Genomic DNA, 26034 nt, shown 5'->3' on the forward strand with positions numbered 1-26034 from the left:
TTTGTTTTTATTAATCTCAAATAATTTTCTAATTGTCCTTTTGATTTCTTCTTTTACTTCTTGGTTCTTTGTAAGTGTGGTTCCTAAATCTCCTTCCTTTTTTTTTTTTTTTTTTGTGGTACGCAGGCCTCTCACTGTTGTGGCCTCTCCTGTTGCGGAGCACAGGCTCCGGACGCGCAGGTTCAGCAGCCATGGCTCACAGGCCCAGCCACTCCACAGTATGTGGGATCTTCCCGGACCGGGGCACAAACCCGTGTCCCCTGCATCGGCAGGCGGACTCTCAACCACCGCGCCACAGGGAAGCCCTCTAAATCTCCTTCCTTTATTGATATCTAAATAAATTATATTATCTTCAGAGAACAAAAAAAAAAAGAAACCCTGTGCCCAAAACAGTCATTCCCCATCTTCCTCTCCCTCTTGGCCCCTGTCTCTCTGGGTTTGCCTATTCTGGATACTTCATATAGATAGAATTATAGTGCATTAAGCTTGTGACTGGCTATTTTACTCAGCACAGTGTTTTCAGGGTTCATCCATGTTGTATCATGTATCAGTACTTCATTTTATTATTGCCTAACAATTGCATGGATATACCACATTTTGTTTATCCATCCATCTATTGATGGATATTATCAGTTGTTTCACTTTTTGGCTATTATGAATAATGCTGCTATGAACATTCATGTACAAACCAAAGTGTTAATTTTGTTCAGTTTGTTAAAATATTCTTTAAATTAATAAGATTATTTAAGATTTAAAGATCATTTAATGGATTCATGTCTAAGTGTTATCAGTTACTAAGGGTTGAATGACTGGATATCAGTAAGTTTTTTGAAGGTCTACTAAAATTTACTTTAGAAAACTAAAGAAGATATTCACATGTAAATTTTTCAATTTTACAGTAAACCAGGTATAAGAAACCAACTTTTTAGTTTAGCTACTACTTTTATTTCACAAAAACTAAAACAAACCTGAACATATAATTTCCACTTAATGGCACAACACATTACCCAAAGCAAAAGGTACCTGGTTGGAGGAATCTTCTAGTCTCTGAACCAAGGAATCCCATCTCTGAGTCAGTTCCTCTGAGTCACTGTTGATCTTCTTGGATGCCTTAGGATTATCAAGTAACTGACCCACATCCTGGCCAATCTCACTCAGTTGATCCAATGCTTGACGCTTCATTTCCATGTCTTCCTTCAAAATCTAGTATTTCAGATACTTATTAGATGACTCCCTTTTAACAGGACTTTATCTTTCTGTTCCCCAGTCAGGAAATGTAAACATGTATATTTTATTATAAAATTCACCTGCCTTGCAATTAATTCCCTAAAGCTAAAAGATAAGACTCCTGGTTCTAGATCATTACATGGCAGCATTCCAGAGTTAGGTAATGAGTCTATTCACTAAATGGTATTAACCGTTGATATAAAACAGTAAGATATCACAGGCTTAAAAGACAGATGCTGACAATGACATCACTTACAGCCAGTCGTCGAACACTGACACTGAGTTCCTTTTGGTCTTTGAAGTTGCTCGTCTGGACTTTATTTAAAGCCTCTCCTTTTTCAGTTAACCATGCTTTCAACAAGCACTACAAAGAATAATAAAAGTTAGAAATATATTTAGGGAATCATTTGATAATTCAATTCAATCAAGTTCCAGAATCTCCAATTTTTATGTTACTAGAAGCTTATCCACACCTGGGATAAGGACTTCAAACACCTAAGCCTGAGGCATAAATGACCCAGGAAGGCATCTTTAAGATATTACCCTTCTCAGATTTGCAACAGATGGACCTGAAATTAGCCCCACTCCTGGATAAGTAAACCTAATTCTCAGGGAAGTAGGTGGGTCTAAAAGGCTAAATCCAGCTATCCAAGTCTCCAAAAGAATCACTTTATAACTCTCTAGATGCAGAGGGAAGGTCAGAGATTTTCTTGTCTCAGCCCCTCATTTTAAGGAAGAAACAGAGAGAAGCCAAATTATATGTCCAAGATCTCTTGGCTTGTTAACTGCAGAGACAGGTCAAAGACCCACACTCCGAAGCCAATGGTTTTTTCATGCATCTTGCAGGACAACCACACTAATGCTCCAGATTTGACAGCAATTATGACTAGAGGACGAAGTTTGAGGATAGTCCAAAGTCAACATAAAGATCTTTAAACTTCATTGGCCAGTGATGCATGTCTTTTAGGCAGAAGATATTTAGTAAAGTAGGGAGATAAACATGAAGGAGGAGTAAAAACAACAAAAATGGCTGCATTGGGATAATTTTTCCCAAAATGTAGTATTTACCACAGAAACCTTTTTCTAGAGTTGAGGGGGGAAATTCTTGGTTCTGTGTTTGGAATCAACTCTTTCTCTAGTTGTTTTATTTATCAGTTTATTTAACAACCATTCTCTGCCTTTATATTCCACCAAAAAAAGGAGAAAGATTAGAAAATACAAGACAAACATGGATCCTGTCCTCAATGTAGTAAGAGTGATAAGATACGCACAAAAATAACTGTGCCACCAGTTAGAAAGTGCAGACACCACAAAGAGATCGCTTACAGTTCTGAAACAGTGGGGAGGGGGAGGGAGTTTATAGGTGACTTCATGGTCCTAGATGGACATGTCACTGGCAAAGCCCACTGGGGTACCGGGAAAAATAAGGCAGAATCTAGCTGATAAGTTCTAACCTCCTCTTTTGTGCTTAGTCTAGTTTCACTTGCCTGTAGGCGGCCATGTGCAGAGTCCTTGCACCTAACAAGGTGGACTGGTTCCCAGAGGAGACCCACCGTGCCCAACATCTCAGCTCGGCAGCCGGTATGCAGAAGTGCCGGGCATGACACCTCAGTCCAAGATGGCGGCAGCAGGCCATGTGCAGAGGGGCTGTGCCCAGCACTGTAATCTGGAGCCATGAGCAACACAGAACTCCACCCCCTCCCCGCCAAGAAGAACCCTCTAAAGAAGCCCCACCAATGATTGCTGGGGAGAGCATGGACTCTAGGGCGCAAGCTCACTCCTCTCCATTCTTTCCTCGAAGAATAAAACTTTCGGACTTCCCTGGTGGCGCAGTGGTTAAGAATCCGCCTGCCAATGCACGGGACACGGGTTCGAGCCCTGGTCCGGGAAGACCCCACATGCCGCGGAGCAGCTAAGCCTGTGCGCCACAACTACTGAGCCTGCGCTCTAGAGCCCGCGAGCCACAACTATGGAGACCACGTGCCATAACTACTGAAGCCCGCATGCCTAGAGCCCGTGCCCCGCAACAAGAGAAGCCACTGCAATGAGAAGCCTGCACACTGCAACAAAGAGTAGCCCCCGCTCGCCGCAACTAGAGAAAGCCTGCATGCAGCAACGAAGACCCAACGCAGCCAAAAATAAATAAAATTAAAAAAAAAAAAAAAAAAAGAATAAAACTTTCCTTTGCTTCTGAACCAAACTAGGTTTCATTCTATTGGCTCGAGCATCACTGGGCAAGAGGGCCCTTGTAGGAGCCGGACTCGAAAGGGTTGGTAACAGGTGGGGAGAACTTAAAACTAAAGAGATGGGTAAAAAGGCATTCTGAGGAAGATGCCACACTTAAAAACACAGAGGCTAGAAAACCAGTTCGCTCTTCCAAAACCATGAAAACAATACAACAAAACCCATAAGCAACCTATCATGCACCAAATGCATTGGGAATAGAGAAGTGAAAAAGAACCAGCACTACTCTCGTGGCCTTGACAGTCTAGGAATGGGCTACAAACTGGGAATTCAGGATTTGAGCACCGGGTACATGGAAGGACTGAGGGAAAGTTAAGTTTGGAAAGGTAGGTTAAAGTCAATCACAGAATACCTTGCTTGCCACACTTGGTTTATGCCACAGAAATTTTGAACTAATTCTCAGAGCCCATTTCTATCTTAAAGCCTCTGCAACTGAGTGAACAATAATCCCTTGAAAGATTTTCTAATTCAGACACGGTTGATTGGTCTCATTCTCTTTAACAGCAAATTATCAATTAAGTACCAGTGTTGGCTTCAGTTCTACATTTTAACACAATTTCTCCTTCCATATCACTAACAGAAGGCCATTCAAAGGTCATTTTTAAACCTACGGTAATAAATGGCCAAAATCCCAGCCACCCTCTATTTTTAAATACTTTTAATTACCAAATTTTGATTCTTTCCAAATTTTAAATTATTTTGCTTAGATGAGTAACACAGTGGTTCCCTAGCAATCAATGTCTCCCACTATCATTAATGAAGTAAAATTTTAATTATTCTACGTGACTCATTGGCCTGAATAAAAGGGACTAAGTAAATTTAAATCTTTGTAAAGCGAAATGTAAATATTTCAGAATCAGGTCCATTATGTGATTCTTAATAGGACAATTCTGGTCTTGGGGGCAGGTGGCAGTAACTTACAACTTCACTGGGACAAATTTTGCAACCTGCTTTTTAAGATGTTCTCTCTGCCACCATATTTAGTAAATCACAAAACATCACACATCTGTTTTTATTCCGTGAAAAGAATATAGCCGCTTTTTGTGGATGGAAATGAAATGCATTTAAAAGACTCACAATGGACACTGAGAAGTGGGAACAGAGTATCTGCTTATTTTCTACACCACAATTCTTTGGCACTTTGAGGAAAAGTCTTGCTTATTTGTATTCTGTTTTGACGGTTGCTTTTCTGGAAGGATGAAGATGGGCAAAGGGCCACCACTCAGACTGAAAACTTGAAGTGGCAGCTTTGCTCAAAAGGTTCATTTTCTATGTTAATCCTTAGTGAAAAAAAAATTAACTAAGTGTTCAATCAATGGTGTTGCTAAATAATATTTTCTTATTAATTTCAGTAGTTATCCTGATTAAAAATCACGAAAAATTCTTGTGGTTTAAAGTTCACAAAGTATTGAATGGATTCATTTATCATTATGTACTGAGCACAAACCATATGCTAGGCTGTATGGATACAAGTTCAAATACATTACCCAACACAAATGCAGTAAAAATTATGTCAAGCAAATCCTAAAAGTAGCATATCTAAATACTAATATTCTCAGTAATGAACCAAGTCAAATTATTATTACAATGGAGCTAATATATAATGCAATCTCTATGAATAAATTGCATGATAAAATGGATACAAAGCTGACTTTTAACATAATAAATAATTATTTCTAAATTTTCCTTTTGAAGAAAAATAAACAAGACTTTATTCTAATGCCATAATTAATGATGGGTTTACTTTTCACCACTTATTTTGCCCATTATGGATAACAGCTTCATACCTGTTCTTCCAGTAATTCCTGCCACAGAATGTTGATTTCCTGTAACCTGTTCCAACGTTCTTCAGTCCATCGGCACACGGCTGTCCAACGTTCACCAAGTTTCTAGAAAAGGAAGAAACCATCCTTTGTCAACAAAGCCTTAAGAGATAATTAACACAATCCTTAAAGAAATTCTTGACATCCATCGTTCTCCATTACGAAGTAGCAATTTATGAAAAATATTTTTATGAAAGTTGCTTTAAGTAATACAGATGAATCCTATAAATTTATAGATGAGAAAAACTAATTTCCATAGAATTTAATTATTTCACACTACGTAGCTAGAAAGTGGCACAATTAGAACTCCATCCTGTAACTTTTGACCCCAAATTCCCACTCTTTTCCATTTTATTGTGGTTTTTATACGAGAATTTGACAGTTTCACATATACCTTCGAAATAAAGCAAACATCTATTTTCGGTGCTTCCATTTTCTTCAGGCTATAATTATCTTTAAGACAAAATTCAGTGCGTCAATTGTTTCTTAAGCACCTTTTACATGCCAAGACAATTTTCATCTGTAGTACCAAAATTATGAAAAAAAAATTTAATTTATAAAAACTATGTTTTGAATGAGAGAATTTCTGTAAAAAAATACTTAATTGATTTGTTCTGTTTACATTGCATGATCCATAGAAAATTCCACAAAACTTAGCAACAGAATATTACAAGTATTAGCAAAACTAACTAAATAAATTTGATTAGTTTAAAAAAATCGATCTTCATGATGACTTTCCCCAAAAATTATTTTATTACCGCTTTATAAATAATGATTAACAAATTGTAAATTTTATTTCTTCATTACTTACTTGGGAGCAATAATTATTTAATTAATATTATCTTACTTCACTACTTAATACCAGAGTAAGCTTTGCATAGCTCAAAGGGTAGAGAACGCAGAGCCATAAGACAGGTCTGTTGTCTCAGTGTGAAAACTCATTGCCTACTTAAACCTCTGAATTTCCTCACTATTAAATAGGCAAGACATAAATGCCTACCTCTCAGATTACTATAATAACTAAATACTACTGCACCAAAGGCTCAAAACCACTGGCTAATTTTAAATGATACAAAAGAAAAAGAATTTCATATGATAATTTATAGTCTGAAAGTTACTGAAAATCATCAGCTGGCAACATTATATCAGATAATCCAAGTATTGTTTAAGTAAAATACCCTTGAACAACAGGGGTTTGAGCTGCGGGTCCACTCATACTTGGATTGTTTTCAATAAATACACTGGAAAAAATTTTGGAGATTTGTGACAATTTGAAATAAAGACAAAGCACATAACCTAGGGATATCGAAAAAATTAAGAAAAAGTTAGGTATTCATGAATGCATAAAGCATCTGTAGATATGCATATAACACAAAATATTGGGTTGGCCGAAAAGTTCGTTTGGTTGATAAATACGTTGTTCAATAAAGTTCTTAGTGAAAATGAAAAGTGTGTCTTTTATTTTTCCTTAAAACTGAACGAACTTTTTGGCCAACCCAAATATGTCCTAATGGACTGTTTGTTACCAGTAACACCTCCAGTCAACAATAGGCTATTGGTAGTTAAGTTTTGGGGAAGTAAAAAGTTATACTTGGATTTTCAACCACTTGAGAGGTCAGTGCCCCTAACCCCAAGTTTTCAAGGGTTAACTGTCAACCAAAAACTCTCTTTATAAAGACTTGTAAAGATACACTATAGTCACTGAGCAAAAAGAAGCAAGGTTCGCAGAACTGGGGTTGACATTCACACATTGATCTACCAAAGAAACAGGGATATTAAATCCCACATGGCTGAAATTCTCAAACTTTACATTTTCTTTACATATTCACTGGGCCCCACTCCCAGGGACTTAGGTCTGCGTAGAGCCCAGAAATATGCATCTTAACAAGTTCGTCAAGTGATTCTGAGCAAGAAGTCTGTGGACCACTTGTTGAGATCAGTTCTTATGCTTCCACATCTTATTCATATGCCCAAGGCAGCTGTGGACCACAGGTGGCCCCAACCATTCCCCAAGGACTGAAGTAAAGGAATGATACCTAGGTTCTCCTGTAAACCCGCATGCTGCGGAATCCCAACTGGGAAGTACAACCTAAAGAAGATTGTTCTATGATTCTAAATAAACAGTGAGACTGAACAGGAAGAATAGGGGCAATGTGCAATTGGGGCTCAGACCACAGGTCCCTTGGGACGATCCTGCTTTACAGGGTCTTACCTGTAATTGATCTTCCAGAATAGCTGTAGCACTCTCACCACTGTTTTCATCAACAATCACCACCATGTGAGTTAGGGAATTTACCTTCACCTGTTCAGCCTCAAGATCATTTTGCAAACTCTAGAGAAAAAATTAAGATAAACCATTATGTCTACTCTTTCCCATTTACCTATTTAAAATCCACTCAGTTGTCAATAGTAATTAAGGACATTTAATGAGGCATTGTGTTTAAATTTCCAATCACTAGCCTAAGTGTTCTACTAATGAAACAAACCCATTATACACCTTTACATTTCATTATGAACCAAAGCAGTTTGAAAATGCAATGTCATAACAGATTGCAAATGGGATGTCATCACTTCTATTATTTTTATTCCAAGTTTTGGCCAAAAGAAAAAGAAAAAAAGTGTCCCATAAACAAGTTGAGCGCCTATAGTAGGAATTAAGAATATAGAATCATTAAGTCAATAAAGTCCCAAACTTGAATACACATAGTCAGATATCATTTTATCTAGTGCAACATGGTATAAAGTGACAGATAAGTCGAATGCTATTTGATAGTCAGAAGCTGTTCTGTTACCCAGGAAAGCAATTAGGGGTATACAGACAATTTCTCTTCCCACTTCCTCCATGGGAAGAGCATTGCAGGTCACAACACATATGTATATAGGTAATTTATTCAAACACTACCAATAGTGTCATCAGATGCCTTGAGTTTTTGTGCTTAATGTATCCCTAAGGCTTTATTTATCAGTTATCTAGATATTTCATTGAAAAATAAAATTCTTCAGTTCACAGAGAGCCTATTTTACTCTACCTTTCCTTGACTATGAAAAGTTATCTCTTAAATTTGTGACCAAATTAAATCTCCCACCAAATTTTGAATCTTCACCTAGAAGAAGCAATAGCTTTCCTGAAAGGATTAGGTACAGATCCATCTGAGGGTTTCCTTATTTCCCCACACACTGCATTCACGCAACACCCTAGGGTTCTTAACCACTCATAGGTCCAAAAAAAAAAAAACAAACCCTGAGAATCTTATGAACACTATGTACTTTCATAAGAAAACTACACATACCCACATAAAATTTTACCTGTGCTTTCATCCCTGGCTCAGAAAAGTCACATCCCCATGCACTCTACCCTACAGGCTGCTGAATAAAAGAGCACACTGAAGAAGTGTCCCATCTCTGCACTAATGATAGACGCCATCGGCTCCTGAGAATGCTAAGTGCTGCTTTTTCATATTTGATAAGGTATAAAAGAAATATGAGCCAGATTTACTTTATGATCTTCTAGCAGCTTTTGTAGGGATTTTAAGTCATCATCTAGGGGGCAAGTTTCCATTTTCTGAATGCGTTCTTCTGTGAGTGTTAACCAGGCGGAGAGCTGCTGTAGTTGCTTCCTCTGCAGTTCCATGAGCACATCGTGCAGCCTGTCCAAGGGGAACACAGCATTATTCCCACTCCTTCTTCCCTTTGCAACAGCAAATACACACTCCAAGCAGCAAAGAAATGGGGCAGGGAACGCATTCTTGTCTAACCATTAAAAGTAGCATTTGGTCTTTAAATACAGAAACCAGCAAAAAAAAAATTTATTTTCTTCCTAAATGGAGTCAATTAAATGCAGTCAAAGAATGCAAGTAACAGCACCCTCTATTCGTATCAGAATCATTGTTTCTTCAATCAGGAATTCCTGCCTAGTAAATAGGTGGAAATTGCCATGGAATGCAGTTCGCTCCTTAACACACAATACACGCAACAAAACGAACCATGGGGGGAAAAAATACTTAAAAAAATGTTGCATGGCACGAAGCGAGAGAGTGGCATGGACATATATACACTACCAAATGTAAAATAGCTAGCTAGTGGGAAGCAGCCACATAGCACAGGGAGATCAGCTCAGTGTTTTGTGACCACCTAGAGGGGTGGGATAGGGAGGGTGGGAGGGAGACCCAAGAGGGAAGAGATATGGGGATATATGTATATGTATAACTGATTCACTTTGTTATAAAGCAGAAACTAACACACCATTGTAAAGCAATTATACGCCAATAAAGATGTTAAAAAAAAAGTTACAAAATAGAACTGGGGATAAATATAACATAGTCCTGTCTTCATTATCAGAATTAATGGTTAGCCAATTTTAATACTGCAAAGTCCATATTAAATGTCTTTGCTAATTTCTGTATTGCAACTTTTACGTTTTCATTTGGTTAACATATCAAAGGGGACACAAAGATCATACAAAATTCCAGCAACACTACATGAAGAAAAGAGTCAAAATTTTACAAGGCAAGTTCTCTGGTTATCTTGTTCTCACAGACATGCAGACTTTTCCTCGTGCTAAACTGGGCAACGCAGTCTATGGAATAGGGTTTCTTTCTGAGCTTCCACTCACCGGGACTGCCTGTCCATACTTGCCACCCTTAGTGCCTCCCATCTGGCATTCAGCAGGGTCATTTGTTCCTGAATCTCAAACTCCTCTTCATCTGACAGAGCTCCTTGTGTTATCAGCTGGTGTCCTGCCTGCAGGACATTGCCCACACTGCTCTGGTGCGCCGTCAGCTCCATCATAAAAGCCTGAGAAGGTACATCATTATGATTTGGGAGCTGCTCAGTGAAGAAGAAAAATCTTAATAAATTGTTAATGTCTAAATATTAATGCTGTGAGAAAAAGTAACCATGTAGAGTGCAAATAAACAAGACTTTGATCCCATTTTTTAAGCTCTGAATACAGGGAATAAGCAGCTGCCTGAAGCAAAAAGAATAGATCAAAGAGGACAATGTTACATGTGATGACACCAGCTATTTATAAGTAAATGCTGATTACGCTACTGTTAGGTCGTGAACATGGAATTATGAGAAGATATACCAAATAAACCACCATGCTCACCCAAGAGAAACTGCTTAAAGAAAATGACCATTTCTATCACTTGGAAACCAAAACAGCAAATTAGACCTCCCAATTAATATATCAACACCAAGAAACTACTTAATCAAAAGAATTCTTCACATAATCCAATCACTACACTGCAATATATCCCTGAAATAGTAGGAAATTTTCAATATATAAAATTACACATGAATAGTGGATATGAGTTTTCTTAATCATACAATAAATAAAAATAATCACTTCCTGGGGAACATTCAAATCTAAAGATTTGGTGTATTAATTAGCCATTTTGTGTTTTAACTATAACAATACACTTCAGAAACGAGCTGTACTAGGCACTGATTTTTTCGTCAGTGGCTTCACAGAATCTACAAATTACGGTAAGATTAAAATCCGCAATCTAATTCCAGTGCACAGTTAAATCACCCACACCAATTCTGTAACAAAGCCCTATTTAAATATCACAAGTCTTAAAATATGCCATGACCTTTCTGTGGAGCAGAATTCAGTAAACAACAAGCATCAGGGTTCAGCCCCTGACTGAGGCACAGGCACCATGGCACATATATCCTGCTCATCAGCTAGAGATTATTTACTTCGTGGGTTGCAAACTGGTCTTTGACTTCTTCAACATCATCGGAAATGTCATCCTGCTCCTGGAAAGTGTCCTCGGCAGAAAGCAACCAGGTCAGCACTTCCTCCAGTGCTATCTGATAGCTGTCCAGATCCATGTCAACCTCGGTGACAGTGCTGGGGGTTTCAGCTCGGGGACCTTCTTGCTCCTCCTCTGGCACTGAGCTCTATAAAGACAAAGCCAAGAAAACTCACAAACGCTGTGAAGACCAGAAGGTGTTCAACAAAGACACACTGGATGGAGAAACCAAGGTAGGCACCACTGTGTCTTAGGCATCCACCTGATTCGCAGGAGCTGGGTGAGCAACGCTGTGACATAGAATGCATTTTTAAATGCTAGGATGGCAAAGAGTACAAAAGCTGCATCACTCATGGATTCTGTACTCAGGGACATTCTAATATAGCTGGGAAGAGACAAATAACCCACATGAATCACTTCTGAACAAAAATAAAAAGGCTATTAACAAAGTTATAAATTCCACGGGTGCAACAAGGAATGCTATTTGAATTCGCCGAGGGCTAAAATAGGAAAGTTTCATAGAGGATCTGGAACCTGCTGGGCCTTGAAGGATGGATGTCATTTAAAGAGACAGAGATTAGAATCCTGCTTTGACCCTAGTTAAATTGCTTTTACTGAATTGCATTTTAGACACTGAAAGACAGACACACATACAGGTTGTCGTACTGGCGATATTTTTTTGAGGCAGCTGCCCTCTAGGTTACTAGCTGGTCTTTTTTTGAAGAGCCCGCGGAATAAGTTATTCCAAGCTCCTTCTAGGCAGTGGAGTATTTTCTTATATACTTTAGAGTCATAAAACCAAACCTACCACCTCTCTCATTCATTTGTTCCCTTCCAGAGCAAAAAATTCTTTAAAATTTGCCTACAGCCTGTCTCCACTTTATCAACTCTCATCCACAGTTTTTATGTACTATCTCAAACATACACAAACGTATAGAGAACAATATAAGAAATGCTCATGTATTTAACAGCTACATTTGTTAACACTCCCTTTCATGCTGATTGGGCACTGGTCCCCACCACACACCTGGAAAAGCTTTTGCCAGTGTTACCAACGTTCTCATTGACAAATCCACTTTTCTAGCATCATCTTTAGGATGACCATGTAATTAACAAAAAAACAGAACATTTTTGATAATCAACAGTACTAGAACAACACACATAAACCAGAACTGTTCCAAGCAAACCCGGAGGTCCGGTCACCTTATGTTCCTTAAGCTTTCAGTGGCATTCCCTACATCTGACCAGTCCCCACCCTCCTGAAGCTCTCCTTTCCCTGCTTCAAGAACACCATCTTGGCTTTCCTCCTAGTTCAACAGCATTTGCCAACATGTAAGTAATGAAGCTCCTCAAAATTAAGTCCAGGGCCCTTTTTTCTTCTATGTACTCTGCCTGCATGGTTTCATCCATTCCCATTGGATTTAAAGAACCATCTACATCCTGCAAACATTTACCTTTATATTTCTGGCCCCAAACTCCAAACTCCTATGTCCTACTCCCTTAACATCTCCACTTCAATGTCTCATAGGCATATCAAACATTGTCAGTAGTTAAACCCTAGTTTTTCCCCCCAAAGCTCTTCAAGCTTCCCATTTCAGTAAATGCCTCCTCCATGCACTTGACCCCTCCAGCTAAAAATCAGGGAGCCAGCCTTGGTCTCTAGCTTTTACCACCCACATTTTGTATGTACGTGTAAGCAATTCCTACCTTCAAAATTCATCTCAAATCCATCTAGGCCTTTCCATCTTCACAAAAACCGTTTGTCCTCAGCACTGCAACAGCCTGCTACCAGTGTCTCTGCTTCCCCGTTGCTCCCCAGACTGCTACGTCCACCACCCACTTCTCACAGAGCAGCCAGAATGATGTTTGGAAAATGTAACCACATCATAAGACTTCCCTGCTTAAAATCTTTCACTGCTTTCTCAATGCTCTTAAGATACAATTTAAAATTCTTAACATAGTTTACAAAAATACTGTGACAGCAAGAAACAGAGTGAGTGTGTGAGTGTGTGAGAGTGTGTGTGTGTGTGTGTGTGTGTGTGTGTGTAGGGTTGGATTTCAATTAGGTTAATCAGGGAAGTCTTCTCTGAAAAAGTTCCATTGAAATTGAGGAAAGATGGGAAGCTTGCCCTGCAAACAGTGGGTAGAGGAGCGTTTCACAGAAAGCAACCCACACGTACAAGAATCTTGGGGAAGGAGAGGAAGAAGTCCACCACGACTGGCGTGCAGTGGCCTGAGATGAGTTGGGGCGGTGGGCTGGGCCTTGTAAACCACAAGAGGAGATGAGGTGTTTAATTAGTATGAGGGCTGGAACAGAAAGAAAACACACACCAAAGATATTCTGGAGGAAGAATCCAAATGGACCCGGTAAACAACATGCAGGAGTTAAAAACAATGAATCAGTGAGCCCACAGATGAAATGACGGATGATTAGGAGAGGGATGGTGCCAAAGACAGAGAAGGGAAAATGAGTTAAGTTCTGGACCTAAAACCCCAAAACTGGAAAGCCACAATAATCCTGGAGGTCATTTAGTATCAAACCTTGATATTCTAATGAGCAATTCTGAGAATTAGGAAAGTTAGTGACCAGCCAAAGGTCATTTAGACAGGCACTAGGATCTATGAGGTAGGAAGTGGAAGGCATTATCTAAATGCAGGTGTTCAGAAGGTATTCATTCACATACAAGAGGAGACCTTCAACTGAGAGATTAAAGAGAAATTCAGGAATTATTTGCTGACCACCTAATGCTCTACAGCACATGTTTGTAGAAACAGCAAGAGAGGAAGTCGGGCTGTTAGTGTTCTCAGGAAAGTAGAGGATTGCAAGATATGTCAAACAGTAGATGATTACAACTTGACCACGTTTCATCTCTCCAATTAACTTAATTCAACCTCTAAGGCATTAATGAAAGCATTAATGAAAAGGTTAATATTATTACACCTGCTCTTTTCTTTTTTTTATAAATGTATTTATTTATTTATTTTTGGCTGTGTTGGGTCTTCGTTGCTGCATGCGGGCCTTCTTTAGTTGCGGTGCGCAGGCTTCTCATTACGGTGGCCTCCCTTGGTGCAGAGCACAGGCCCCAAGCGCACAGGCTTCAGTAGTTGTGGCATGCGGGCTCAGTAGTTGTGGCTCGTGGGCTCCAAAGTGAAGGCTCAGTAGTGGTGGCACACAGGGCTTAGTTGCTCTGCGGCATGTGGGACCTTCCTGGACCAGGGCTCGAACCCGCATCCCCTGCATTGGCTGGCAGATTCCCACCCGCTGCGCCACCAGGCAAGTCCCAATACACTTGCTCTTAATCAAACAGCAAATGGCTTCTGCAATTCTTATCATGTTACCCCGAGCCCTAAACAGAAGTGATTATTTTATCTACACACCATGAAAGGCAAATGAAATCTCCCTTCTTTTTAAAAGAGAATAGCCTTCACTATAAGAAGTAGAATATTCCATCTTTCTAACAAAAGGAACCCCGATCCAATGAAGAAACGATTCTAAAACCAAAAGGCAAACTCTGAAGATTATTTGAGCCCTGAAAAGGATGCGTCATTAATGCAGCATAATAACTACACTACTAGAGACAAATGCTTCTCAGCAAACATTCAATGATAAAACATTAGGGCTTTTCCTCAATATCACTTGATCCTCAAAACTACTAAAAAGAGCCCTTGGTTCATAATCTGGCCCCATCTCTTGCCTTCTTTTCCTCTAAGCTTTTTTCTTTTTCTGTAAATCATAGTTTGTTGAAATGGAGAAAATAAAAGAAGTGGTACCTACTACCCAAAGAAAACCTGAAATAATAAGTCCTTTGAACCTTGGAGAAGAAAAAAAAAATGCTATGCCAATTCAAGACTATTATCATTATCACTAACATTTGAAAAAAAATCTTGTTGAATAAAAATGAATGATAATACCTAAACAAAATGAGAAGGAAAAATTATAATATCTGCTGCTTGCTGAGTGCTTATTAACATCATTTTAGATACTTCAAACTTATTAACTTTATAAAGTGGGTGGTTTTACCCAGATTTTGCAATAAAACTGAGGATGAGAGGGTAAGTAACCAACCCAAAACAAGAAGTAAGAGGGATGAAATTTAAGCTTCAAAGCCCATGCTTTCTGCCTCTCTAAAATGTATTTCTTATCACTTTGAAATCCATGTGTATCTTTTGATTGTTTTGTTGATAAATGTTAGACCAAATACCTTTTAAGTTCTCATCCCACTGTTAAGGTTCTCTCATTTTATGAATTATGAGAACTGGTTAGACTAAAACAGAATAAGGTAAAATATGGATTGATTCAAGGCAGAATTATTCAGGGAGAAAATTTCATGACTTTATTTATATCTCCTGAAAAAAAAGGATCCTCATTTATATCCTGATGAATAAAACCACTGTCAGCCCTTAAGTGAAAAACTCACCAAGTAACATATTATCAATTATTCCTCCTAGGGCTTCCCTGGTGGCGCAGTGGTTGAGAGTCCGCCTACTGATGCAGGGGACACGGGTTCGTGCCCCGGTCCGGGAAGATCCCACGTGCCGCCGAGCGGCTGGGCCCGTGAGCCATGGCCGCTGAGCCTGCGCGTCCGGAGCCTGTGCTCCGCAACGGGAGAGGCCACAACAGTGAGAGGCCCACGTACCACAAAAAAAAAAAAATTATTCCTCCTAAAAGAAAGGGAAAAGCTTACATTTTGATGGCCCTTGTGAGAATATAATGGTACAAAATGGCAAAAAAAGAAAAAAAATTAGTACTTAGAACAGAACTAAGCTGACATGAGAAAAACCACCTTCAGTACAGGACAAGAGTGTTAAAAGATGACCAGATGCTAGAAAAACATAGGTCCTTAAGCATGTTATGCAGAAGCATGATCACAATCCTAGACTCTAACTCTAGCCTTGCTGTATGCAATAATACATTTCCTTCTTAAAAAGTAAAGTCAGTAAAGTTATGGTTCTCCATTGCATGCATGTGACGTGTGACAGCATGCCAACCAATAAACTGAACTTCTGATGCTGAGAGACCAAGACGTTCTCAGTCAAGAAAAAAAATGCTCTGAAAGTGTTTTTATCTGGTACCTAAGAGAAAACAAATATGGCAAGTCAAACACATTAATAAAAATTTACCTGTACCTGCATGTTAATTTCTCCTTCTTCACATTCTTTCTTATATTTCCTTGGAAGTGTCTCTACTTCACGGATGGCATCTATAGTGACTTGCTGAGGTAGCACCTCAAACAAAGATGTTAAATACATAATTATGGATTTCTTGTCAGGAAGCTGAACAGCAACATCTAAAAGTGGAAGAAAATAAGAACTAGCTTAAATTAGATGTCCAAAGTATGTGAATTGCTCAATATTGGATATAAAATAACTGTCTTAGTACCCATAAACAATGCTAGTATATTATCTTTGCAATACCACAGCTCAGTAAATTTCTATTTCATATAATATATGAGCCAAAGGTAAAGATGATTACCTACTTTTTTTGTTCCATATCCCATTTCTTAAAAATCTTCCCTAAAAGCTTCCCCCATAAGGCTCAAAGATAAGCTATCATCTAAGATAACATCACAGATTTCATTCATAGTATGAAAATAAGTCTAGAATTCAATCCTGCAACATTTGTAACTGAAGTTTTCACATCATATACAAGCTCATACAAAAACACATTTTAATGAAATAAATAAAATACTAAATTGTTTATCTAATAATTCTGTTTTCCTAAAACTTTAAATCTTATGCTCATATTGATTAACTATTCTACAGTGATGTAATTAAATTTCCTCCTGAAGGATCCTAGAAACTGTTAAGCACAGAAGTATCATGTCTGTAATAAAATGGCTTGTACCACATTTCAAAAGGAAAAACACCTCCTCAATTCTCACAATTCTTTCCAAAAAGCAGGGGGTGGGGAAAGCACTGCTTTTCAAGTATTCAAAACTGTAACGAAAAATCAAGGTTGTAATTAAACACTGAACAATACCTTCAGGATCTAACAGCTTTTCAATTCCTAAGGAAGTTTGAGCCTTGCTGAAGGCATGTTCAAGTCTCTCAATTGGGGACATTTTGACAACTCTATCCCAGTTGAAGAGATCGGGTCTGAAATCAGGATGCAAATAAAATTCAGTGAAGATGAAATATGTGGAAACAAAGTTGTTATTGTCATAATCGAATACATTTCAGTTTTAGATTTTTTTATTTGTGAATATAAATTTAAAAGTTTATCTTTTATATCCCAAAGTCTTGTCAAATATATAATATTTTAAGGTAATCTATAAATATGAAAACAACAGGTAGAACATTCTAAGGTTTTTGTATTGGTTAAACATGCCTGTTAAAATTCTGGAGTAGCCACTGAAAGACTAGAAATGGTATATTTCCCAAATAGTGAAAGAAAAAAAAGGGAAGAAGAACGTACCAGTATAAAACAAGAAAGAAAAGAAGATATAGAAAAAAGTAAGAAAAATGAAAAGCTCAAAACAAGCGGTAAGAATGAACTTATCGCAATAATGTTAATGGACTAAATTCTCCAATTAAAGACCAAGTTTAGCAGAATAGAAAATCCAGCTCTAATCTCTTCACAGGACACTCCTAAAGAAAAGACCCTGAGAGAATTTCCGTCCACCCCTCTCCATATAGCTACTGTCTAGTATTTCATTTCTATCTTGATTTTCTTTTAATCCCACAAACTGCACATTATTGTTGCTCTGACTTACTCAAAAGTTGATCATTTTCTCTGCACTCTATCTACTCTTGCATCTTGGACCCACCTACACTTCTGGGATTTGCCTCCCTCGTCCCCACCCGCCCAGTTCCCTCTCTGACTCCACCTCTTATTATTTCCCGTATTCACACCACTGCACCCAGTGGCCTCCCACATGCCAGGTACCTCCTCCCCGCTTGCCTGACATATTTTTCTTCAGCAATATTTACCATTTCTATATGCTACACAACTAACATTTTCATTTTTAAAAAACTGTCTGCCTCCCTCTATTTGAACATTAATTCCAAGAAGAAGGACTGGGAATTTTGCTTGTTTTGTTCTCTGCTCTACATCCTGTGTTCAGCACATAGAAGGCACCCCATACACACTTGTTAAATCAATTAAGTAACAGATGGAAAAATGTTTAAGCTAAAATTCAAGTTTTCAGGCTTCCCTGGTGGCGCAGTGGTTGAGAGTCCGTCTGCCAATGCAGGGGATACGGGTTCGTGCTCCGGTCCGGGAAGATCCCACATGCCGCGGAGCGGCTAGGCCCGTGAGCCATGGCCACTGAGCCTGTGTGTCCAGAGCCTGTGCTCCGCAACGGGAGGGGCCGCAGCAGTGAGAGGCCCGCGTACCGCAAACAAACAAACAAAAAATTCAACTTTTATGATAGTGTCTCTTAACTGACTAGAAACAGTGGGCAACCCGCTTAAACTGAGAAAGGAGAAGTAGAAGAAGATGGGGTGTGTGGGGTTTTTTTTAACCAGATAAAAGTTATATGAAAAAAAAAACTAAAGCAAAGAGCAGTCTTATGGTAAAACATTAAAACCACTCCCTTTGTTATCAAGAACAAAACATTCTGGTCACTACCACCAATGCAAACTGATATTGTATTGAAGGACAAGGCACAAATGAAGGGGAAAGGGGAGAGGAGAGGAGGGAAAGGGAGGAGAGGGGAGGGAAGGGGGGGAAAAAAACTATTATAATTCATGGTCATCTATCAAAAAAAAAAAAAACTTTCAGTAACAAATTTTGGTAAGAATTTAACAAGTTTCCAGATATAAGATGTAGAAAAGTCAACTGCATTTTCATATATCAGCAAAGAACATATAGGAAATAAAACTTGAGACAATAAATAATTTACAAGAAGAATAAAACACATAACAAATTTTGCCTTTCACATTTAAACCTTTGATGCATCTGGAGTTTATTCAGGGTATGGTGAGGCAGGGATCCAATTCACTCATTTCCATTTGTTCCACACCATCTATTAATCTGCAACATCGGCTCAGTTGTAGATCAGGATGGAGCTGTTTCTGAGCTCTTTATTCCATTAGGTTGAACTACATGAAACTGCCATTTATATCAAAAACAGTCAAATATTGGCAATTTCATATGCTTCAGCCTATTATTATATTAGTGTTTTCTTTATAGTACTATATAGTCTCAATTAATATAGCTTCATAATTAGTTTTGGTTTCTGTTTACGAAGTACTTCAGCCTGTCTCTTCTTCAGAAGAGTAGTGGCTCTTTTTGGTCCTCTGGTATTTTATTATATAATTAGAATCTGTTCAGAAGTTTCATAAAAAGAATCATTGATCTATTTTTAATTGGGGTTTTATAGAGTTTTCCTATAAAACTAAAGTAGGAGGCTGAAAACTGTCACAATTCTTTGTGTATATTACTGGTTAGTGCTGAATGAGTTAGTTCACATTGAACTATGTGAATTATTTTACATCTTTTAACTTACAAATATGTAGAAGAAACCATGGACACTGCACTGTGGCATTTAAGTCCTATGGAAACAAAGATGTGATGGGTAGTTTTTTTTCCATGATATTTCTATTCTTTATGTTTTCCTAGAGCATGTACAGAGGAGAGAGGCGGTAGTGGGAAGGGCCTTTAGGGAGTAGTAAGTAAGGGAGGGACAGAGAGGAGGTACAAATCTGTACAAATCTGCACATCCAAGAAGAGTCACATCTCACTTATGTCGGTGGAGCACGGCATTGAAGGCAAGCCCATCTGTCCAGCTGGTGGTGAAGTTGAGGACGTTGACCTGGCTGTACGGCCTGGTGGACTGGCGCACCCAGCTCAGCAGGATCTTCTCACTGTTGGTCTGCTGCAGGTCTGACATGATATCCTTCATGACATCTTTCACCTGTTCAAAAGAAACCATGGCTGCCAATAACCTCAAGTAGTCATTGGAATCCAGTCCTTGAATAAGGAATATTATATTCATGAACCATTGGATCAGGCCACTGGTATTCATTTTACTTCAAAACTTTCCTTTAAACGCTGGAAGGATAAATACATTTTAACAGTAATGATTTCGATTTAGAGGTGATTTTAACCTCACCTTTATATATTATGGCATTTTCTATATCTTAGCAATACTTATATTACACTTGGCTACAGTGAACATTACTTTCATAGCCACAAAAAAGTAATATTTTAAAACTATACTTTAAACATCTTTTAATAGGAAGAAAACTCAATTTTTATTTTCTACACAAATGTGGAAGAAGGTAAGAACTTTTGGCTGACTATAAAATCCAAGAATGAAGTGCATTTCCTGATGGCAATAACAATTATAATCTAGAACTAATATTTTATATTATTATTCTAAATCAGTACATATATTTTAAGGAAGTGTTCAAAGAATGATGTGGACATATCAAAAAAAAATCCACAAGAGCCAACTTAAGGGGGCTTGAGAAATAATTAACAATAGTGAAAGATCAGAACCTATTAAATAAGTAAAAATCCATAAAATAAGTAAAAATCCACACAGATATATAAATGAGTGGATAGATAGATAGATAGATAGAATAGATAGATAGATACAGAGAAACAAGAGACAAGGAAAAGCTCTTCCTCATAAGTGGCAAGACAATTAACAAATGTAGAAGAAATGATGAAATTAGAAAATCACTTTGCCACGCATTATATTAATAACTGATCAGGTAAGAACTATGAACGGATCTTAAAATTAACAGACAAAAGTTTAATAAGTAGCTGAATATTTATACAGTCTCAAAGTATATCTCCACAAGATACTTTTTAATAACAAAGGGCAGTCACATTACAGTGGGGACACCTGCAGATTCCACCTCACCCAAATGATGAGAGTTAAAACTGCCAGAAAAAAACTAATGGACAGCATATGCTTCCTGATGTGGTGTATTAAGAAAAACTCAATACTGGGACTTCCCTGGTGGCGCAGTGGTTAAGACTCCACACTCCCAGTGCAGGGGGCCAGGGTTCCATCCCTGGCCAGAGAACTAAATCCCACCTGCATGACACACTAAGAGTTCGCATGCCACAACAGAGGAGCCCTTGAGCCGTAGCTAAGGAGCACACCTGCTGCAACCAAGACCCAGAGCAACCAAATAAATATTTTTTTAAAAAAAGAAAAACTCAACATCATTTTTCTGACATTCCTCCCAAAAATGAATAACCTGAATCCGATCATGAGAAAATATTAGCCAAATCCACATGGAAGAACATTCTACAAAATAACTTATTCAGTACTCTTCAAAAATGACAATATCATGAAATACAAAGAAAGACTCAGAAATTATGCCAGTTTAAAAGATGACTAAAAAAACAGGACAAATGAATGTAATAAATGATCTTGTATTTTCTTTTTCTATAAAGGATATTATCGGGGCAATTGACAATATCTCCATAAGAGCTATAGATTACGTAACTGTATTGTTTCAATATTATTTTCCTGATTTTAATAATTACATGCTAATTGCTAGTGCATGATATAATAATTATCATATGTATAATAATTAATACTAGCATTGTAAATATTAATATTATGTATTAGACATTTTATATTATATTAACATAATAATAATATTGTAGTTATGTAAGAGAACTCCTTGTTTTTAGAAAAATGATTTGTTTTTACAAAATACTCACAGATCTATTTAGTCAAAGAGAAAAAGGGGGAGAGAGGGAGAGAAAACACAGAAATACAGACAGCTGTTAACATTTGGAGAATCTGAGGGAAAGGTATCCAGGAATTCTTCGGGATATTTTTACAATTTTTTTATAAGTATGATATTTTTTAAATCTAATGTTTTAAAAAAACAGATACTTTTTATTCTATGCCAGGAAAATAGAGCAGTTTGTCAGGCTCTTTCACTCAAAATTATTATAAGTTGAATTGTGTCCCCTCTCCAAATTCATATGTTGAAGTGCTAACCCCCAGCACCTCATAATATGAATATATTTAGAAATAGGGTCCTTAAAGAAGTAGTTTAGGTAAAATGAGATCATATGGTTGGCCCTAATCCAATATGACTGGTGTCTTGAAATAAGCAAAGGAGATTAGGACACAAACACACACACACACAAACACACACACACACACACACACACACACACACACACAAGACCACGTGAGGACACAGGAAGAAGGCAGCCATCTACAAACAAAGGAAAAGAAACCAACCTTGCTGACACCTCGATCTCAGATTTCCAGCCTCCAAAATTGTTAGAAAATAAATTTCTATTGTTGAAGCCACTCAGTTTGTGGTACTCTGTGGCAGCTCTAAGAAACTAACACACAAATGATACATTTCCAATTCCTATTAAGAAGTGACTGAAAATTTTCCCACCTGCCAGTGCAAAATGATGCTCCAAAGTAGTCCTAAAGTCAGTTTGTGATTTCCATCTACAATGTCCGTTCCTCCTATATTCACTAAATCCACCTAGTAAAATGAAAAAAATAACTTTTAAGACAATTTTTCTATGGAAACCCAGGTTTTTGTTTTAGCTCGTTTGGACAGCAATATAAGTAAATGACAAGAAAAATTTCACTTTAGAGAATCAGGTGAACCTAAATCTCAAAAATGTATTACTTATACAATAGATCAATAAAGTAATCACAAAAAGCACAACTATTGCTTCACTCATAGAACAGGTTCAATACGTCTCATAAGAAAAATATTTCTAAAAATCAGTTGATGCCAATGTCCAGAGCAGGTGGTTGGTTTCAAAATAAATCATCCCGATGGCATCAAAGGACCCCTCCAAAGTCATATTACAAACTTACATTGTTCTGATGTAAAACCTGCAGCACTCTGTTAACATTATTTAAAGCGTGTAACCTTGTGGAGCCACGTTCCTTCGGCTGGAAAACAGAACACAAAATCGAATGAGACAGAGAGTCCCTCCATGTTGCTGTCAAACACTGACATTGAGATGCACATGGAACAGCAGTTCAGCACACAAGAGCCCCTCTGTACCAGGAGCTCTGGCTGGGTTGGTTCTCAAGCCACCATGAAGGCTGGTGTTGACAGAATGCAAATTCTCCCACTAACAGCACCTTAAGATAGTAGTTCCTTAGCTTGCCTGAACACTGGAATCTCCTAGGGAGCTTCCAAGAATACCAGTGCCTGTGTTCAACAAGGACTGTGACTTAATGAGTCTGGAGTATAGTCTGGGTTTGGAATTTATAAAAGATTTCCCTGGTGATTCTAAGATGCAAACAAGTTTGGGAACCAATGCTCCACCAGGGACAAAGCTTCTTCTATTTTAGTTGGGCAGGATGAAGAAAGATTTAGAAGTTATGTCCCCTCCACCCTGCACTAGTGTAGACAGAGCAGAGAGGATTCAGAGGTGCTATCCCAGGTTCCAGGTAGGATTACAAGGGCCCACTGGGAAGACTGGAATTGCCACCCAGGGAAAGGTGATCTGGGAGGCTTCTTTCTGCCTCATTGGCCAGGGAATCTTATCTGACAAAGGGATCAATCTCTCCAATAGGTGCCTACCCACCATCTGGAAGGCAAAAGGTAGACTGTAACACCGCACACTTCGGCAAGAAAGAAATTCATCTTCAGAAGTGCATCTCTCTATACCTTTTATAGTCATTCTACCTCTTGTGTTAAAGGTTGTACCCATAAAATACATGGTCTTCATTGGCAGAGTTATTTCTGTGTGAGTATTGGGTACCTCACACATAAAGCAATAGAGCTGGATTTGATGACAGAACAAACGTGAAGATAATACTGAAAAGCTGAATAAAAATAAATGCCATCAGTTTTTGTAACTTTTTTTTTTACTATTTGTTAAATAACATTTAAATGTATTTGTATCTACTTTCTACTATTCAAAACATTATGCCCTCTTTACATATCCACTCTTCTTTGTAATTCTCTGTCTGAGAGCAATAAACACATAAAGTATTTTTTTGATAAAAACAGAGCCCTCAATAAAACCTAAATATCGCTCAATCAAAAAATTCATTAAAACCCCTTTTTAACGTTCCTATTTCAGCCTTTACATTGTAAGGACCCCCGAGAGGGTCTTCAAGTATCAGTAATGATGAGAGATATGCCGTTAGCCTGGTTCTTGAACATGGCATCCCTCACCAGTGAGGTTCCTGTGAGGCCTTCTAGAAGATCCAGTAGCTTCCTTCCATCTTTGAGGTCTGTGAACATATCACTGATGGGTGGTTTTCCACTCTATAAAAGAAAAAGTACAATTTCAGCAGCAGAAATTTCATACATAAGTGGAAAATAAATGAATAGTTTCTTCCAACTAAAAGTCTGGATGATCAGCAGACTATACAAGTTTGCCTTGTATGGAAAGAAGTACAAAGAACTTTGAAATCTATAACAAATGTTTTGAGCTGAAATATATAAATTGCACTATTTCTTAGAAAGGGAGCAAATAAAACTGTGATTAATGTCAATATGCCTTGTATGTACAGCTGACCCTTGAACAACATGGGTTTGAACTGTGCAGGTCCACTTACAGATGGATTTTTTTTCAGTAGTAAACACTAGAGTATTACATGAGTATTACACGATCCGTGGTTGGTTGAAACCGCTGAGGTGGAACTGGGATAGGAGGGAGCTGACTAAATTATTCATAGATTTTCAGTTCTACAGAGTCAGCACCCCTAATCCCTCGTGTTGTTCGAGGGTCTATTGTATTCCTGAGAGAGAAGATGTATTAAAAATATACATGAGCATACAGTACCTGGAGGCCAAAGAGGCCTCCAGAGGCTGAAGAAAAGTGCGCAGGTTCTTATTCCAGCTCTGCACTTTACATTCACAGTATAAGCATGGCTTTTGGTATTTCCATTATGGAAGCAGGTCACGTCATCATCAATTGCAGCTCTCCGCTTCAAATTTCAGCTCTCAGGCACTAGGTCTGTATTTCTAGGTCCCAATTTCTGAATGATTAGGACACTTTTGGCTCTGGGTCTAAATCCAGTATCCATCCTGTATTTTGAATGACAAAACCTATAGAATTTCTAAACTCTTGCTTCTGACTAATAAACAGCATCAACTTCCCCTGATAAACATATTCTAGCGTCCATGCCAGAAAATCCTACCCCATTCACAGGTAGACCTTGCCTGTCTGTGTGTGATATCATGGTTGTATGCAAAGGACAATTACTGCACAGAAAATCAGGACGCCTCAGTTTTAATCTGTCTGACCGTTAACTAACTGGTGAACCTAATCAGCTACTTACTACTGTTTATCTTTTTCTAAATCACAGGTATTGTAAAGATCAAATAAAGAATATTATGTGAAAATGTCCAGATAGCTATAAAGCACAGTGTAATAAATGTTGTATGATTATGTTGAATCAAATTATCCCCTTCTAATATGAAATGCCCAGAGATTAACAGTTTTACTTCCTGTCAATAATAAAGATATTTTATAACCAATAATTATTGTATATTCTTTATTCTTCACTTTAAAGCATATATATAAAGTCACACGAAACCAAATTTTACTCTGAGCTTGAAATGGGTGAGAGGGAGGAAGGAAGCCATCCTAAAGTTTCCTAAAACTTGGCATTTTCCCTTTTTTCCTCTCTTCCTGATTTCTTACATTTTTAATTATGTGTAATGTATAGTAAACTAGTGATTTCTATCATGTGGCTTTTCCATAGTTCATATACTCTAAATGAGAGGAAGTATGGTAAAGTCTCCACCTTCGAATCAGTAAAGAATAAACTATGACTTATTTATATCTGAAACAAAGCTGCTTTTCTATTTCCAGCTGCCACTATGTGAGCAGTGACGATGTCAGAGATACATGGATTATCTCCATCGATCACAATGATAAACAGATTTGAGTGATGCAGGAGACCAGATCCAGAGGCAATACTTCAAGAGGCAGAGCAGGGAAGTTTTTTGCACATTAAAGATTTCCTACCTGCTCTCAGTAAAAGCAAAGGGCAGAAGTAGCCCTGGTCATCTGCTACCTCTTACCTTCCTCCTCTCAAAACCCACCCAAGTACACTTCA

General features: G+C 38.1%; 1 protein-coding gene across 3 annotated transcripts in view; it reads right to left on the reverse strand.

The window, feature by feature from the left end:
• UTRN (utrophin) overlaps positions 1-26034 on the reverse strand; it is a 561071-nt gene that overhangs the window by 366694 nt on the left and 168343 nt on the right. For 2 of the 3 annotated variants that reach the window (XM_032650818.1, XM_032650819.1), the window contains 13 exons: positions 24140-24232; positions 22822-22899; positions 22385-22477; positions 19739-19911; positions 17034-17149; positions 16175-16341; positions 10998-11201; positions 9907-10088; positions 8791-8941; positions 7507-7626; positions 5259-5360; positions 1484-1591; positions 1024-1203 (listed from right to left, as the gene is read on the reverse strand). In XM_032650818.1, the coding sequence (XP_032506709.1) occupies positions 1024-1203; positions 1484-1591; positions 5259-5360; positions 7507-7626; positions 8791-8941; positions 9907-10088; positions 10998-11201; positions 16175-16341; positions 17034-17149; positions 19739-19911; positions 22385-22477; positions 22822-22899; positions 24140-24232 (1767 nt within the window). The remainder of the gene's footprint in view (positions 1-1023; positions 1204-1483; positions 1592-5258; positions 5361-7506; positions 7627-8790; positions 8942-9906; positions 10089-10997; positions 11202-16174; positions 16342-17033; positions 17150-19738; positions 19912-22384; positions 22478-22821; positions 22900-24139; positions 24233-26034) is intronic. The other variant, XM_032650820.1, reaches the window with a different exon arrangement.

This window comes from Phocoena sinus, chromosome 12 (assembly GCF_008692025.1).
Source record: "Phocoena sinus isolate mPhoSin1 chromosome 12, mPhoSin1.pri, whole genome shotgun sequence".
Taxonomy (NCBI): domain Eukaryota; kingdom Metazoa; phylum Chordata; class Mammalia; order Artiodactyla; family Phocoenidae; genus Phocoena; species Phocoena sinus.